Raw genomic sequence first — 20,360 nt, 5'->3', positions numbered from 1 at the left:
CGCTGTAATGCTTAACGCAATTTGCCATACCATATTAAAGTTACTTTATATTGTGAGCACTACACACATTCTCTTTAAAAAATTTATTTTATAAATTTTAATTATTGTAAAAAGTAATAATTCCTTGCAAAATTAGAAAAACATTTCGAAATTGATATAAAATGTAATAATATTATTATTATATAAAAATATAATAATAATAATATAAATGCATAAAAAATGCATAAAAATATAATATTATAAATAATATTTTAATAAAATATTAATATTAATAAAGAATAATTAATACAGAAAAATACATATTTGGGGAATTATTATTTGCAAAGTTTCAATATTATATAATAATACTTTTATATAATATTATATAATATTATATAATATTTTATATGTATTATTATGTATGATATTTTGTGATTTGAAACATGAGAGTCCTAAGCGAGAATGAGAAAATGTTATCTAGTATTTTTATCTACGCATGTCGGATGTGACGTAACTAATAAATTTTATTAATCGTTACAGAAGATATTAACCTTAGGCTTCGATTTCTTGGTCTGTTTTACAGTCGTCTCTTCTTGCTCGGGGTTGGCACTCAGTTGACTGTCGTTATCCGACGTATTCAATTCAAGGGATGTCATGGAATTCGTACGTGAGGGTTCGTTTGAAGTTGGGCAGCTGGAATCCTGCCTGTCGAGGAGTTCTCTCGTTTCCGAGTTATTGTCGCAGGACCGAGCACGTGGCGGTCTCTGCTTTCCCAATTTCAACAAGGATCGCATGCTCTTCAAAGTGGTTCTACAGAAAATGCCGTAAAAGAATTCGATATAACAATGGGATAAATTTCCTTGAAAATTATTTCTCTCGTTGTAATCCGTGCCGAGAAACTTTAACGATTCAAGCGACGTGATAATTTCTAAAAATTATGTTGCTCATGATAGGAATGTATAATTAATGTATAGATAACAAATTATGCCATTTAAAATTTATATTTAAATAGACATTTTCTAATATTAAATGTAAGTTTCGTAGAAATGAGTCTCAGTCCAATTTAGTTTGTATATATCCTCTTCGCAGGGTATAAACATAACTTCTCTAGATGGCTTGGAAAGCCGCTTACTAAGATCTTATATTTATATCACTTCGGTCGAGTTTCTTATTCCTGTGCATCGAGAATGTCGATGATTCCAATTCGCATCGCGCTCTCTCTCTTTCTAAGCTCTGCAATATCATCTAAATTTCCTTTATAACTAGGTATACAATAGTAGATTAAAATGGTCTGAGATTCTAAATAATCTCATTGAAATCTCCTAAGTTAAAATTTAAATATAGCGAGAATTATGAGGCGTATATTTTTAATATATCTATAATTTTTTTAATTATAAAAAATATTATTAAATTATCCACAAAAGGTTTTTAGATTAAATAGATTTATAGATTAAATATAGATGATATAATCAATTTATAGATTTAATAACTTGAAACAATGTTTATATATTTAAGCTTATATACATTATGAAAATTAAATTAATTAATTCTTAATCTTCTATTTGAGTTTATTTATCGATTCCCTCTCTTCAATAATTAGTAAAAACTTAAAAATAAAATTTCAAGTTTTTAAAACTTGAATGAAATCGAAACGATTATGTCATATATTTCATACTCATTATAATTCGTCATTATAATCCGCCAGCTGAAACATATACTAAAACGGAGACAAAATTGACGAGGGTCTTATATTTTCTCACCCATATGATATGCCACATTCACTCTCTCTCGATCGTTATTGATTATAATATCGCCGCAAATGTAACCAGCGTGGGCGGTTTTACAAATGAAAATATATCACAGGCACATTATTACACGTATGGACGGCCACGAGTTACGTTCGATTACGTTTCTACATCGGAGGTAGTGACAGGAATTGCCGTGGCACTCCCTGAGGAGGACCTAGTTTATCGAAGAAGTCGGTGTATATATATATATATTTCGCAAGATATAAAAGGTAGCTTTCTTTCTAACGCATCGGGGATAAGATTTCAGTAATATCTGGTAGACTATATAGAGTAGTACTTTATATCTTTACTTCATTCTGAAATACAGAAAATAGAAAAATTTAGGATCAAGTGTGCAATAAATTCAATAAAATTTTACAATAAAAATCTGAACAAATTGTACAGTTATTTGAGATTGTATATGTATGTGTGTTGAAAAGAATTTTCACATTTTATGTTATCGTAAAAGATTTAATTCTATTTGTACGAGATGTTCTGAGAATACAATTAAGAGTTTCATTTATCACACACATACATACTCACATACACACAAATAAAACAAATGTTTCTCACTTACACGATTAATGTAACAATTTAAACTAATTTGAATTCTTGGACGCAAAGTAATTTTAACGCAATCTAAGAGAAATTGAAAGTTGAGTAAAGATTCATATATAAATCAACGTATGTGCTAAAATAAATACATCGTCCCCCGTGTATTAGATCAGCGTTAATCTTTTTATATTCTCCGTGTCTTTCTAGTTTGACCTTTACGTCACTAAAAGATTTATCGAGAACATCGCGGTAACAAACTTTAACGTATTAAGCGTCACCGGCATTGCCGGATGTCCTTATTAAGCAATCTCTTTACGTTTCGATGACACGACGATGTAACGGTACCTTACAGTAATAATACGCTAATGACGGAACTTGCATCGGAGTGGACTGTCAACAGAGATTATTAGCAAAAATCGATAAGCTTTAATTAGCAGTTTATTTATTTTTTCGAAATCCCGAGCTTGAATGGAGCAAGAAATAGACTCGACTTATGGCCTACACGATATACGATAATAAAAAGGACACATTTTAACGATGACGATATTATGTTATTAAATGCGCGGATATCTTTCATAAATATAAATGTATAAGTATCAGATTTTGGATACGCGCACACAATTTTTATTTTTTCGCAATTTCGAGTTCTCTCAAATAAAGTAAAAAATAGATACCTCTTCTATACATTTCAACAATTGGAAAAAATCAATCAATAGTAAATCAAAGGTATATCAAAACTCTATATATTTTATATTTTATTATATATTTCATTATTTTATTATATATTTTTAATATAACGATAAAAAATAAATGTTAACAATTAGAAGACATATCACTATATTTTGCAAAAATAAATATGCAAGAAATAAATATGGAAACTTCTTTCTTGAATAAGGTGTATTTTCTAGTTTTCATGTAAATTTTGAATAAAATAGAAAATCTATATAATTTATTTAAACACACATGCGTATCTAGATATAATGTATCTTTTACATTTGATGGCGCATTAATATTGCCGAAGAGACATACTACATGTAAGCATCTCGCAAAAATGAATATGAAAAACAAAATTGCATAAGAGACGTTTATACTGAAATTTCTATGTAATTCTGCTTGAATAAAGTGAAAAATAGATGGACTTGAACAGAAAGAGAAAAAATAATAAAAGTCTCATGTTTCTTGAAAATCTACGTTAATCTCCGATGGACTAATCTAGATGGATTTAAACAGAAAGAGAAAAAATAATAAAAATCTCATGTTTCTTGAAAATCTACGTTAATCTCCGTATATATGCAAAATAGAATAATTGTATTTTCATATTTACGAGCATAGAAAATGTAAGTAAAAAAAATGATATATTTTGTCATAGTCATTACCTAATTTAAATAATTTAAATAATTTATAAATAAAAAGTAATTTAAGTAATTTATTAATAAACGAGTGATAGCTAAAAATGTCAATTAGTCACTTTTATTTGATCAAATTGTAAAATTAAGTTGGCTTTAAATTATACTTTTTTCATGTAAAAATCAGTAATATATTAGAAAATAGTTTTATTCGACATGTAAAACATAAATATGTAAGAGATTGAAATAAAATAGTTCTATTTGACAAAAAAATTTAATAATAAATAACAAATTTAATAATTTGAATTTCTCTCAATATGCGATTATTATGTATTTATTTTATATACATAATAATTTACATTACATATATAAAATATACATTTTTAACGAAAATATATATTTTTACGTGTTTGGAATTAAAATTATTTTAGTTGCGATAAAAGTAAAAATGTTAATAGGCAGCGTGATTAAATATCATAAGATCGCGCTTAGTTAGTAGCGTTACACGCAATATGGAAATTATTTTTTATATGACTGTTCGTATATGTTTAGTCTTATAAATTTGAATAAATAGAGTGTGTAAATTCACACATATGCTTCCTAGTTCAATTGTTATATTATTTACTATTAATTCAATATTTATTTTGTATTGTTCTTAAATGAAGTTTATGATTAATGAAATTTAGTGATGCATAATTTTAGCTTGTCGCAATTTACGTTAACCTTATCGTAATGTACTTCCGTACAATATGTATTTAGTGTAGTAACACTAGAACGGCGTAATTCTATCTCGTAATTGTGTTTACATTTTCAACATATAATTTCAAATATGATATCATTAAAAATGCAGTCACAATTGCTATTAAATGGCATGTAATTTCGTGACATTTATTGAAATAAAATATGATAAAAGATGACAATTCATTGCGTGTTTAAAATGTCATATTCGCGCCAAAATGTCATATTCTATTCAGGCGTTTGTGACACGATGCACAAAAAAGCAACGTTATTACAATATGAATCATCATCCCAACAATATCAATGCGGTATATAAGCACATTAAGATAGGATTAGCCAACACGGATAATTTTCCGGTAAAATGAATAAAGAGAATATTATCTTTTGTGTGCGCGCGACCTATTTCTTTTGAGAATACACACATTAAACAATCTAGAAATAATCTAAATCTTATTAATAAAACATGTATATACGCGATTGATTAAATAATATGATTTATTGATTTCAACAAAACTTTTTTCAAGTCAGGTTTATATTTGCAAAATAAAATAATTTATTAACTTTAATTTTCATATTTACAAATTTCCTGTTGTTTGTTCATTAATTGGTTTTTCCGGAAATATCTCTAAGGCAAATTTGCTTATACAATTTAACTCAATTTGCAAATACAATGAAATCAATTAAAAAATTAAAAAAAACATAGCATTTCAATAATCTTAAATATAAAATTTCCTTTTTAATTTTTTGATTACTTGAGCCAAATCCCTAATTATAAAACTTCGAAATGTATATTTACTTTTAAAAAAATATTACAGAGAAGCATGATTTGAAAAAATAGTACTTTAAGAATAAAATTGTAAAATGAATGATATGAAACTGTATAAAATTTATTTACTCTACTTTTATACACTTTTATAAGTAAAAATTTGATTATTTTCCACGATCATACATTATACAATTAATAACTTTTTATTTGTATAGAGTAAAGCGCATCTCAAGCGCAGTTCTGAGCGCATCTTCTGTAATAATGCAAATATGACATGTTATTGACAATACTCACCGTTTCCGGGTGTCGGGTGATTTATCGCTGGTCGACATAGAGATGCCTTTTAGTAAGAAGCTCCTCTTTGATTTTTCGGGAGTATGCCAGGAACCTCTTCTTTTCCCGCTGGTCGTACTGCTGTTGGCTTGCTCGAGACTTCTCTCGAGGTTCGCGATGTTCTGCTCGATATCGATCAACATCTGCTGCTCATCTTCCATTATTTCGGAGGCCGCGTACGAGCTGCAACTTCCGTCCGGGGGATTGTATCGAATTTCGAAACACACCACCGCCTGCGCATAGATAATAGCGGATTATAAAAGGAACCGTTAGACAGAAATTAGGATAATCGACGAGTAAGAGAAATTGGAAGAATCATGCTTTCCTTATGTCGTGCACAGAAAGATCGCGTGGCTGCAATAACGACAGCTAGAATAATGTTACGACATAATTTAGATCACAATCTGATGGGAAATACGCACCACGGTCAGGAAAAATGTCTAGGAATTTTAGATATTTGAAAAATCTCTCTCCCTGTCTCTTTTCTTCTCTTTTTCATAGTACGCTTCTCAGAAAATAGAAAACGATGTATTTAAACCGCTAAAAATACATATAATACAGATGTATATCGTTAGCGGCTTTCTGTCTTTTAAAAATAACGATAAATCCCTATAAAGAATGAAAAAGACTGACTATTTTTTATCAAATGCCTATTTATTATAATTTTATAAAGATAAAAAGGTTTATGATATATTACAATCATAAATTATTTTCAATATTAGGAGGAAAAATCGCTTGCAAACTTCGTCTTTCTATTATAGGTAGTAATTTATATGATAATTATAAAGGTCAATATGCAATTCAGAAATTATAAAGACCACAAGGGAAATTAATATCCGTGCTTATCTTGCGGGAAGTATTTTCCATGTCTATCACCTATTTTAATTTTGTTAACAATATACTTCATTTTGATTTTACGATTTTACAATTTGTTTTCACAGCGCTTTTCGTTATAAATAACTACTGGTTGCGATAACCTTGTGTAAAATGTTAGAAATAAAAATGAACTTAAAAAAAGACCAATTTAAAACTTTGCCTTTTTCCAATAGCAATAATAATAATGAAAATAGAATTACTAGCAATATAATTAAGAATAATTTTGCTCTTTTTTTGTTTAATAACCTAATGAATTAATTAGCATACAAATACAAGAGAGAGAAAGAGGAAAAAATTTGTTAAATTTTGCAAGAGTTGCAAAATTAACCAAAATTTATCAATTTTTCAATATCGTGTAATAAGTTATTAAGATAATAAGTTTTTCATTTGTTATATATTTTTATTTATTCAAAGGAAAAAATGTTATATCGTAGAAAGAGAAATGCACTAAAGAGTATATGTTTACTAACTTACGTCACTTGTACCTGAGTGCATTTGTCTGTTTAAAATGTTAGTGTGTCACGTAAGTACTTTTATGCAAAAATGTATGCCGGAACGAAGTATTTAGTACTATTGTGAGAGGAAAGAGTATTAGGCAAGAAGCGAAATTCAAATTACGGGTAAATTAGATTTGTTGTTTTCTTAAGGAATAAAATATAAAAAATATATAAAAAAATATTAAAAAAATATAAAATATAAAAAATATATAGATTTTTGAAACATCTGCCATTTATGTTTTGTTTTTCGACGTCTGAATCATGAATACGTCGTACTTTTAGTTTTTTCTTGGATACAAGTACGTAGTTAAAACATTTATAATTTAATTAATAATTACAATATTATTTCAAATTTATCATGAAATTTCGTTAATGCTTGCCATTTAGTATTTTCAGAAGAATTGAAGATATTATATGATGGTTAAAATTGTGTGTATAAATATTTGCACATATAGGATATCCGTAAAGGTCGAAATCAAATTTATACAATATGTCAATGAGGTCGAGTAGATAAAAAAGTTTATATAAACCTGTGTTCTATAAAAATGCTTTGTTAAAGAGTTATAAGCTTTCGAAGATAAGCGAGAAAATTGTTCTTAAAACTTTATTAAAGTCTTAAACTATGAGTATATTAGATGGAAATAAGCAACTCTCTTATTTATTATTATGTCTTAACTTACACTCTAGACTTACATCACATGTTTTTGCTTTTGATTAGACTTTAATTTTTTAAATATTATAATTTTTATGTTCGAATCATTGTAATTTTTGCAATTATAACAACAATGCTTTTTCAACATTTAACAACTCCACTCTTTCTGAATTATGCGATCTGCATAATATGTATGTATTAGCGATTCCATCTAATAAGTTATAAAAACTATTTTATTCACTTATCTTCGAAAGTTCATAACTCTTTAATAAAGCATTTTCATAGGATATAGATTTATATTATATGTACTTTTTTTATCTACTCCACTTTATCGACATATTGTATAAATTTGATCATACCATACATTTCATTAGCTTTTTTTTGAATCTCGCTTATAAATTTTCAATAAAGTTTTTTAGACATTTTTAGACATAAATTTATTTTCATTTACTTTTCTCATTTACTTCATCACATTAACACATTGCATAAATTTGGCCCTGACTTTTATGGATATCTTATATATCTCAGACAATATATGTCAAGTACGTAAAAAAAAATTTAGATATAGTATATTATCTCCGCGTGCGAAATTTTTTGAGACTATTGTGCCCTATTGTACTATCTGTGGAAAATAGTTGAAAGAGCGAAAAAAAAACGGACATTTAAATCGTAAAAATATTGAAAAAAATTTTACGAGAAGAAATGCCAATATACATCTTGCAGATAGGTACCATTTTGAATACAGGGTGAACACTATATCCCCAATATGCAGGCGTAGGTATTGTGTACATATTGTGCGCTTACATGTTCAATCATTCATCTCGATATCGGAACGTACCGGAAGCGGTTTGTTATTGAGGTCAACTAGGGAATCTGAAACTAGGATCCTTCCTTCGCGCACCACTGTCTGTAACACCAGTCCGTACCTCGCCGCAACTTTTTCGTTTCTCAGGACTCCGCGAGACACGACTGCCAATTGCAATACTTCTGCTTCATCCACTGGTCTCCCTAGATTCCATGTAAAACTCTGAAAACGAGGAATAAAATATTTAAAAAAAGGATATAAAAAATCTCTTTCATCGCATTCCAGTTCTTTCATTCCATTCCAGTTTAAACACTAATAGATTGAAGGAAATCGACAAAAGTTGAACTAACAGATATTTGTTTAAAATTGAATTTTTATTTCTTTCTTCTTACAATGTTTTTTTCAACAATGCTTTTCAACAATGTGCTATCTAGCCGTTAATAATTATTTAAAAATTTTTTAAATAAAATGAAATATGTTCTGTAGGATAAAATAAATTTCCATAAAATAAACCCTTTTCTCTCTCTTTTATCCTATAAAATAATATTAAACATAAATTAAGTATTCAATATCAATTAAAAAAACCGTAATATATGTTGTGTTATCTCTTAAAACATAATTGCTTATATTATTATTATTATTATTATTATATTTATTATTTAATAAAAATTACAACATCCATGTAAGATATATTAATTATAGTAATAAAGTTTAAAAATCTAATTTTAATTGTTTATCAAATAATTAAATTTATTTGATTTTCAAAACTGTTAATATAAATAAAAAGGAATAGAAAAAGATTTTCATATTTACATACATATTTTGAGATTAATTTTTAATTTAAGAAATAAAAGATCTTTACAGATTAAATTTGATTTAACTTCTTTAAATTTACTCATTTTTTAGAGAAAAAAAGTTTTTTTTTACATCAAAGAAAAATATTATCTTTCCTTCACCACACTTACTACTATAAGCGAGATAATTTGAATCATGAGCTTATATGCATTCAATCCATATGCATATGTGAAAAATGCACGAGAGAAATACTATGACACAGGTGGATATATAAATAAAAATAGTAGATCGATAAGTTAAATACGAATGGACGCGCAATATTTAAGAAAAAGATGATATTGAAAAGATTCCAAAGCGGAAACCTGCTAAAAGTTGATTCTATCAAGTGAAGTCTATTATTTATGCTCGATAAAGCATAAGACGCTGTTTTACGAGATTTTTCATATAGTTATGTTCATCATCTCGTTTCGTTTTTGTCGTCCTTTGAATATAAAAGATATGAATTAAAAAACCAATAGTTATTAAAAAGAATCTATAATGACGAAGGTATGAATTTTTTAAAAAGAACCGGTAGTGATGAAGTTATGAATTTTGTAAAATCAGAAAAATAATTATAGAATTTCTTATAAAACCAGAAAATGCTTTATTATCATTAAAATCTCAATTCTATAACGATCAATTTAATTCTTTTAACGGAAAAGCAAGATTTAATAAAAAACAATTGTGCGTTTCTTTGTGTTCCATTTGGCAATTACATATCGCGCAATATCAATATATTAAATAGAATCAATATACTAATAGAAAAGAATGTAAATTACAAAAAAACCGTTTTATAGATAAAAACTGCAAACTCAATTTCAGATTTAAATAGAAATTCTTTGTATCTATATTAAATGTAGCTATTTGTTTTATTTTTTATTTCCCGTTAGTACAAACATATACGTAAGAAAAATGTACAAAAAATTCAGTTTATGAAGTTCGTGTCTTTCTAATTTTCTAATTTATTATTATTATTATTATTAGTAAATAATAAATCAACATTTTATTATTATCCGATTTTCTATTTTTCATATTAATTTTTGTAAGTAAACAAGAATTACAAAAAATAAACTTTTTATTCAAGCTAAAAAAGCTCTTTGAAGTTATTCTTTTCCTCTCTTTTACTTCAGTGTTTAATTGATTGTTTTAATTATTTATATTGTTTCTCTATTAGAGGAAAAAACTTGAGAAATTAATCTCTGTTATCGAAGAAATATACAATTCCATGAATTTGCAATTTGTTTTCTAATTTCATCAAAACTTTGCGATGTTAAAGAGGCAAAATAAAATCGTGTTCAAAGTATTGCAAAATTGGAATTCTACAATTTATGATAATATTGGTCATTTATGAAAATTTCACATGTTTATTAGTTACATCGTGTTATGGCTGTCCGAGATATCAGGATATTGCAAAATGTTTATTTCCTTTATAGATCTCGATTAACAAATCGAGAAATACGACGTAATGACACATCGTACAGAACTGTTAAGCAACTGTCAAACGAATTTCTCCAACGTGGAAACACTAATAGATTGGTTCACGTTGACATTATTAAATTGAGTTTCTGATTATTTAACTTATTAAGCAACTTTCATATCCTATGCAATCGCAATGCGGTGAATCAGTTCACCAAACATTTTATACTTATTGTACGAACTTTACAATTTCCTACGTAAATAATGTACCCGTTGGAAATATCAAAGTTTGCCCTTTTCACAACGTTTATGTCACATATATATGTATACATATCATGCATATATATCGATAAAACGAAGTTATATTGCAGGAAGAGACAATAACAAAGCTACTTTACCATTCGCGTTCTATTGATGAGTTATCGCAAACAATAAAATAACAGTATATATATTTTCACGGATAAAATCAACAATTAAATTTGCATTAAATCGCGAGAGGTACACATTCGAATCGTATCATTTTCGATGAATATATATATGTTATATTTGCTAAGATAAATACACAAATGTGTTTATATGGAATTTCAATCGTTCGCTTTTCTATCGCGCCGGAATATGATGCTCCGATCGCAATGAAAGATGCTTTATGAAAGATATTTATCGGTTCATTTAAGATTGTGAAAACATTCTCGTTTTCACGTTCTCATGACTGCGTCGTATGATGAGTACGTGGATCGATTTTGCCATCACGCACTTTTCCTTCGACTATAACATAAAAGTTGAATGGAACATCGGCCGCGCACGTTATGTGCATATAAAATCGAGATCTCATCTTGCGTTCTCATCGAGAACGATGATTATCAATCATGACACACCCTCGGGTTCTCATCTGCTTGATAATGAATTTAACGTTGCAACTATATTCTTAATTATAAACATCTTTTAGATAGTTATTACATACAATTTGTACTACAGTTAATTTGTAATGTTAATTAGGAAACTTTTGGGGGAGAAATTCTAGGATTTTCTTTGGAATTCTCTCTTCAATTTAGAGAAATATGCGAGTAAGAAGCTTCTGGAACTCGAATAAATTGTATGGAATTCACCCTTACTAAAGGTAATAGTTCTGTCAGACTAACATGTCCTCTTTTGTCTTATTAATTTATCTTTCGGATACTTTCTCAAGTTATTTTTACGCGCCATTACCTTGACATTTCACATTCAATTTGTATATGTCAAATTATTCTGTCAATAAACAATAATTGTATCTCATTGTTTGCAATAATTTATTTTTCTATCTATAAATAACGTTGAAAATTATTCAGAAGCGATACCTAAATGATCTGATGCGTTTGCAATATAAAGTACAAGATTTAACAAGATTTTTTAATGAATGAAACGCAATGAAATGATACGCACATTTGCTTTTCTAACATTCACAATACACTCATAACAAGATATCAACACTCTATTCAAGAGGCAATTATCGCGATAGTATCTGTCATTGTTGTCGCATATGAAGCTGATATTACATTTGTTGTACGATAAATTTTTTAAACGTATTGATTAGCTACAGAATAGAAAATATCTACTCTGCAGCCAATCCATATATTTAAAAAAATATGTCGTACGATAAATATAATATCAGCCATAAAATTATTTCACAAAAATAAAAGATTTATTATAATTAGAACTATAATAAGAATACTTTCAAAGAAATACTTTTTAAACAGAAATATTTTCTCATAAAATGTAACGTGAAGACAATTAAGTTAATTATAATAATTTGATATCTTCAGTATCTTGTTTGGCTTTAGCATATCCTTAATTAATAAAAATAAAAGATTTTTAAAGTTACAAGCATTGTGTTTTTTCGGGATTTTTAAAAAATTTTTAAAATATTTTAAAGTTTTATATCAAATAAAGCAAATTGTTTCTTATGACATTTACTTTATTTCATAATTATTATTATTAACGAAGTTTAAGATTCATTTTATTTTCTCGGTTGAAATTTTAGAATAAACTTTTTTAAAGAAATTTATTTGTTATAATCTAACATGTAAAATGATTTCAGAACAGAATAGAGGGAAAAAGAGAACAATATAGCGAAGATTTCCCAGCGGAATTAGATCAACTTTTGTGGTACAATAGTTTGCAAAAAAGTCAAGATAACTTTTCTCGTGTTAATCTTGTTTATTACGCCCACAGTCAATTAAAACTTAATCTTGGATACAGATATATATTCCCGACATTTTATAAGGCTTATCATAGATTCAGTTGTCATGTTCCATATAAAAATGAAAATAAAAAGTAGAAATAAAAAAGCGTTTTATGTAAGGAAAGAAAAAGCACACACACACTTTACCTGTTCCACCTCAATAACATCTTCATTGTCTTCGAGATTCGTTGAATAATGCGATACCTCTGCAACAGACAAAAACAATATATTTTACGTATATGTAAAAATTTATATTTATATTTATATTTAACAATATTTTCTACGTATATGTAAAAATTTTAATATTTCGTATATTTCTTACTATATCGTATATAGGAAGAAAAAAAGCGTAATTTTTAGAATATAAATTCTTAAGACATCTTGTTAAAAATTTAAAGCACGACTCTTATTCTTTAATATGATAATGTAATTTACAGATAAAATAATATAAGTTTATAGAACCAAAAAAAGGCTTATATAATATCTAAATTAATATCTAATTAATATAAATAACATGAGAAATTTTGCATATAAACTTTTTCATCCTTTGCAAATTAAAGAAAAAAATATTATTTATATCACTGTTATATCTAACTTATTATGCAATAGATTCATTAGTTTAGTTCTTCACGAATTCGTTGGTTTAATGACTGCACTCAGAGGCAAATTAAAATTATATTCTCTGGTTTTATGTTAGAAACGCGTACTAGTGGTTGCTGGTATTTATAAAGCGGGAAAAGAGCATATCTAAAATCCAGCTTTAGAGTCGTGCAGGGACAAGAACTCCTTGAGGCAGAATACAAAGTGTCTTTATTCTTACAACAACGATAAATACGATACTTTCACTCGGAATTCTCACAATGCAAGATACGATTAAGTCATATCGCTTTGTGGTATGTCCAACATTGCGTATATTAATGTGAAAATGATTTACTTTGTGAGAGCGTTGTATCATTAAAAATAATATGCCCTTGAAGTCAGCATTTCCGCTTCGTGAAACATGAGATTTTATGGCACGATAGAAAGAACTCCTTTTTACTTTTTTATTTTTTTGCTTATTAATCATAACTTATTTCTTTAACAAAAATCTATATAATTTTTTCGACGTATTTATTAAATATGAAAAATAGATCAGCTTTGAGTAATGCATTTTATTTGTATTCGCAGATCAATCATAAATAAACCGATAGCTACTGAAATAAAAATAATAAAATAATTTAATTTATCGATAATATTGTAGTTAAATAAATGTACAATATAACATCACTCTCTTGCTTTTATGTTTTATAGAACAAACTTTATATATTATATTAAAAACATCTGGTTTTGTATATAGCGCGATGTATTTATCTTTGGCGAATATCTCTAGACAATTTTCTGCAAACTGTTTATCGAACAAGTTTCAAGCAACTTATTTTACTTTTTATTTGTAGTACAGTTTAAGCGAGGAGATAACAAAATTGTTATCGCTTGACCAACGGAAAACCGGCGATAGAAAGTTCCGTGCAGTAGATAAGGAGCTTTATGGTCAGCCACACGAAGCTGCTGCGCAGCCATACGAAGCGCTTGTTCGTTAACGCAATTCCATTTTTCACTCGTCACAACTTTTTTTCTATGAACGTCAACATTTTTTAATGAAAGCGGAAAAAATTGGTTTTTCCGATGATACAATGCATAGGAAATGTATGCATAGGAAACGTACGCATAGGAAACATTCATCACGCGCGAGTAGAATCGCATTTTTATGATCCATGACCACAAAATTTTGAGAAATTTGGATAGGAATTTAAAAATCAAATTAATTGAAAAAAATGTATCGATATATTGAATATTGACAGAGATGTCTTTTAATTGTACATATTATATAAATTTATAATTTAATGAGCAAAAAAATTACTCTATTAATTCTCTTTTAATTTTATATCATATATTTTCAAGTACAGTTAATTATTTTTAATTTATTAGCGTCATATAAAAAATATTGTTAGAATGAACAAACAAATAAACATAATATTATTGTAATGTTAATTTTTTCAAATAATTTAATATCTGTTATTAGAAAATTATTTTTGCTTAATTTTCCTCTAATTATATATTATTACACATTCTATTAACCGTTAATTTTATTATAAACAATCCAATAAAATAACAAATAAATAAATTATTACTTCCTTCTCTTTAATTAAGCTTACCAATAAAGTATGCAAAAAGACAGTGTAATATTTTATTGATAAAATTAATACTTATTATAAAATTAGTTACAAAACTTATTATTCTTTAAAATGAATTTTGAATAACTATATTTTATAAATTCTAAAAATTATTGTGCTATCTTGTTTACTCACAATAGATCTGCTTATCCAGTCATCACAATCTTGCTTTAGAAGCGTATTTACGTTTATTAGATGCATAATTAGGTGCACAATTAAAGAGCATAGAGTATTGCAATTATTATAAATTCATTTGCATCACAACCTTGTATCCGGTTCTACTCATATGCGGTTTTATGTAAAATAAGTTGCGAATGCCATCATTTGTATCTAAGTAGTTATAATGCTTGAAGGCAGTTTTTGTTACGAGCATAATAGGAACTCTAATATTATGCAGAAAACTGAATAGCATTTATAAAAAAAAAAAGTTCGACCGCGAATACATGAATATTATATTCCTTTTGCATTACAAATGCAGCTATCGATTCGCATTCGTTTGCAAATTACTTAGTAATGGTTATTTTATCCGCGTCTACGATCACGCTGCCTATTCTAAAAATAACATCTCAACGATTGCTATGTAGATTTATGGAAGATTTCACGCGAATTGCTTTTTAATAATTAATTACGCAATGCGCCCGTAGAAAGTTGCGTGAATTATTCGGTAATAAAATGTCATAATGATACACAATAGAAATTCTATTTGTAATAATCGAGTAATTATTATTGATAAATCGTAATGCATAATGCTGTACAAGTGTAGAGTGTATAATACTACACAAGTGTAATTTTCGTTTTTGTTGTGCCGCGATACGGTTTGATGGCAAATTAATTAATTTTCCAAGTAATATGCGTGACTCATATTTTCTTGTTGAAATATTGACTCAAAATTATATACATTATATGAGATATCGATAAAATTATGAAAACATTGCTGAGTGATTGTTTACGATTTACAGAAACGCAATATGTAAAGAAGAAAAAAATACAACGACCGACAGAGCGATATTTGTGATAAACTGCTGCTATTTCCACAGCTGATGCACGTCAAAGCAATCGTATGTTTGTCAAATTCATCCATTTTTATTTTGTCAAGCTTATTCGTTTTTTTTCATGTGCATTGTGTATCATATGTAATTTATTTTTATTTTATCTTTATGTTTTAAATTCTGTTAACGCGTTCTTTTGATATGATACTATATGAAACAGTTTTATCGAGAAAGATACGTGCACATAATTTGCTTTAAAAGGTAAGCATATTATTTATTAATTCTAACAACACCTATTTATATGCAGTATTTTTTACAATTCTACATATGTTTATGTTTTATATGTGTCTACCTATTGTATAAAATATGACTTTTTTCTTTATCAATAATTCGCTAAAAATATTTGATTATATGTTGCAATAGAAATATTCAAGAGAAATGAAGTAATTATATTATTTTTTATATTTTTATTTCTACGATAGGAAGCTTTTAGTATAAACAATAAACGAGAAAGAAAGTAAAAGTTATTCAAATTTATAGAGTTAAAATTTGTTGGAAATAAATATTATTTATTCCAATTTATATAAAAAAATATAAATTTCTATTTAAGGAACTTTATTTTAATTTTATGCTGCGCCTCTATTTTATTGAAAGAACTGAAATTTATCATATGAATACACAGATGTGTACATTACTGCACATATTTAAGAAACTTTTTCTTGCAGATTTCAATGTAGCATGTTTATCCAAAAATCTCATTCCTAATTTTTACTTCTCTAATGAAATAAATACGATTATATAATAAATGTATTTTGTTTCTCATTGAAAAAACATACATAATTAAAGTTCTCTCTCCCTAAACAGAATTAATTCGCAGAATTATGGATTTCGTTTGCGGATAGTTCAGAGATTTCGGGCTATATTCACTATTTAATTTGACATTTCTTGCGTATTAATACCAGAATAATTCTAATTTATGCAGTCAGCTTTATAATATACGCGGTAGATGCGTTCGGCAATATATTCGTGGCGAATAATTTGTGAAAGCCAGGTATTAGCATGTTGCAAGAAATTGCGTATGAAGCCGGATTATGTAAGTCAGACAATGATCTCTTATACCATTTGTACAACATTTCTGTGTGTAATTCCTTATTATACAGATACTATATGTACACAGATATCTGCGTGTACATCGCCGACGTACCGCTTTGAGTAAAGAGATCTTTCTCTCGAACTTCAATATAGCGTGTTTATTCAAACTAGGGCAAATATGATTAAATGAAATGTTACCAATTCTATAGCACTTAGGGCATTCTGCACTATTGGTGTGTTATATGTAGCATAGATATTAAGTAAATGTCTTTGGAGATACGCATAATTATTAATAATAGTAATTAAATTCTTAAATACTTTGTAGTAATTAAATTCTGGTGCACGTTTGTAATTTTTATCATTATTATTACCGTATTATAAAGAAATGTTTTATATAAGTTTTTATTGTAAATAAAAGTATTAGGCATGATATACGTTCTAAAAGAGAAAATTAATTTTTATACCTTAAGAAGAGAGATAAGCATATTTGAAATAATAAGTATGATAAAAGAAAATATATATATACATATATATATATATATATATATATATATATATATATATATATATATGATATGATAAAATATAATATTTCATTTTTTTGTTTTCATTGTGATATTTTACTCCTTTTTCTATAAATTACATATCTTACAAATTACAAAACCTTTTATTTTTCCAGTAATAACGCATTTATAAGATTTGAAACTCGATATAAACTATAAAATATATAATTAAAACAAAATATATAATTGTAATATGATACACATGATACACATTATGATATTAAAAAAGTTGAATTTACAATTGAATTAAAATATTTTAAGTACAATAGATGAAAAAGAAACGTGCTTTAGAGTTCGTTAAAGAATGTATTGCAACTTTGTTATAACCATACCGATATTTTGATTATCGAAAACTTTCGATCGACGCACATTCGCCGATTATCGGAAAATCATCGGTGCACAACAGTGCACAACTATAACCAATTAACCTGAAATTTAGGCAAATTGAACCCAGATCATCGTTAGTAAAAGGTCTCCTGTAACGAGGACACAAATCTGCGACTCAATCAGTTGCTCGAATACAGTGCATTAGACGTATATAAAAGGACGTATATGCGTTGGAATGTATCCAAGCACGTGTCTTGTGCATTAATTCATAGAATGTGCATAGCAATGAACCGAGAATATATAGAGAATTCAGATAATATAAAGGCAGTAATAAAGATATATAGCTTATTAATGTATTGACAACTATTATACTATATGAATCATAGATAAGAATGAGTTTATGTATAGTTTTTTTCTTTCAAAAAGAAGCATTCAATTGCTATTAATCTGAAATATTGATTTATTTTTAATAAATAAGTTTATATAGATAAATAAAAATTAAAATAAAAAAAGATGACATGTACATAGCAAATAATTAATTCCTGAGTATTATAAATAATAGAAAATATCAACGAGTTTTTCGACAAAAGAAAATGTTTAATGCAATCAATTTTGCAGAACGATTTTCTCCATCTGGATAGCAATGCGTATCTAGAATGATTATTCGAATAATTCTCTCAAATAACTTTTTTTCGACAAAAGCTCTACTTGGTGCAAACGTTGATGAGTTAATAAATTTCAAAAATTATTAATTACCTCGAAAGTCGATTTTCGCGACCTTCTCGCCTTTGCACTTAAGACCTTGAAAATTTTTCAGGATAACGACGAGCGACATCCTTGCACCTCTGCTAGGCGATTACCGGAATTGTTATATAGGAATCGAATTTTCTCGTCTAATTCTCGACGATCGATCTTGCGCGACTGACGATATCGTCGGTTATGACTCCATTCATCGGGAACGTTTTCGCGCCATTCATTTTCGCAGATGCTGTTCAAATCGCAGAGATGAGCCTCGAAAAACAGGGGCTCTATGTAATAAGATATCCCTTCGCTGTGAGCTATGTGCGATATCGAACCAGGTGAAACGCTTGAGGCGACCAGCTAGGGGTCAAGGTGGAGGAGGAGCTGTCCCGAATAGCGAGGTCTGAGACACGTCACGTTTCAGTCACTTCTCGGAGGAGCGCGACACGGTCGCGGTCACGTTGATGAGCGCGATCGTGCCTCTTGGAGGCTGACCCGTCGACTGCTGTGTCCTTAGCGAGTTCGCACTTTAAACAACCCTCGCGAATGTTCATCGGGGTACAATCGGCGCACGCGCCCCTAACGGTGCGTGGTGGTTGCCATAGTTGGCGTTCATCGCTACCGCCATCCCCGCTGAAACCGGCACGGCTTTTACACATTACATGGAGCACCGAACGTCATTAATGAATGACGTACATACATAGCTTGCGCTTGTCTCCTCTTCGCGTGAATTAATCACTCAAAAACTTGATACGAAATATAGGAACCGGAAAAAAGAAGCAACAAGCGTATGGATTTTTTGGATGTAACGCTGGTTGTAAAAATAAATAATAAAAAATATTAAATAGGAAGAAAGAATAATAAATAGAAAAGAATTTTGCAGAATTTTACAGAAGAAGAGATATCTTTCTCAATATATGTACATCTCAACACTATAAATTCATAATTCCTTAAAAAATTAAAAAACAAATATCTAAAATATCTAAAATAGAAGAAAAGAGTCTCTGAGAGATGATTTCTAAAATAAAACACCTTTTAAACACTTAAATATTTAAAATACGTTGAGAAATTTGTCTTATATTACTTTATTTTATGTATTGTTGAAATATATTATATGAACTTAAAATATATACAATTACTTAATATAATACTTATTTACATAAACGTAATAAATATAATTCATATAATACAATTAAAATTTTAGGTCAAAGATACGAGATATCTTATAGTATTTTCTCCGCAACATTGGAAGAAAATGGGTTCACAGATTCTTTTATATCTTTTGCATAGTATATTCTCATTAAGAATATAAAAGTATGTGTTACGCGATGCATAAAGAATAAAAAAGAAAATACAGGAAAAGAATATTGTTCATTAAATATTTAAGAAATCAAAATACAGCTTTATAATTATTATGCAATATTTTATTTTTTAATCACATTTATGCGTAATTAGAGATATGTATTGTTGCAAATAAGATATTAAATTGTATATATAAATTACAAATATTTTTATATTATACAAAAATTTATATGCAGAAATATGTATACATGTTACGATCAATTATACGTATACTCTATATGTTAGTTATTTGATTATCATGCACATTTACGTAAAAGCAAGATAGAATATAATT

General features: G+C 27.8%; 1 protein-coding gene across 5 annotated transcripts in view; it reads right to left on the bottom strand.

Annotated features, from left to right (window-relative positions):
* The window catches only part of LOC145977016 (otoferlin), a 36,076-nt gene extending 16,785 nt beyond the window's left edge, over nt 1-19,291 (bottom strand). For 2 of the 5 annotated variants that reach the window (XM_083108744.1, XM_083108830.1), the window contains exons 1-5: nt 18,740-19,290; nt 12,950-13,008; nt 8,368-8,556; nt 5,466-5,737; nt 531-789 (exon numbers count right to left, since the gene is read on the bottom strand). In XM_083108744.1, the coding sequence (XP_082964870.1) occupies nt 531-789; nt 5,466-5,737; nt 8,368-8,556; nt 12,950-13,008; nt 18,740-18,818 (858 nt within the window). In that variant the 5' untranslated portion in view covers nt 18,819-19,290. Of the gene's footprint in view, nt 1-530; nt 790-5,465; nt 5,738-8,333; nt 8,557-12,942; nt 13,009-18,739 lie in introns of those variants that run through there. The other 3 variants (XM_083108665.1, XM_083108904.1, XM_083108983.1) reach the window with 3 other exon arrangements.
* Nucleotides 19,292-20,360: the final 1,069 nt, after the last annotated feature.

Source organism: Camponotus vicinus, unplaced genomic scaffold (genome assembly GCF_025532165.1).
Source record: "Camponotus vicinus isolate PSW18456_S1 unplaced genomic scaffold, iyCamVici1.0 SCAF_1, whole genome shotgun sequence".
NCBI classification, from domain to species: Eukaryota; Metazoa; Arthropoda; class Insecta; order Hymenoptera; family Formicidae; genus Camponotus; species Camponotus vicinus.
Note: the sequence above shows the minus strand (reverse complement) of the source record. Positions and strands in the feature narration are given on the sequence as shown.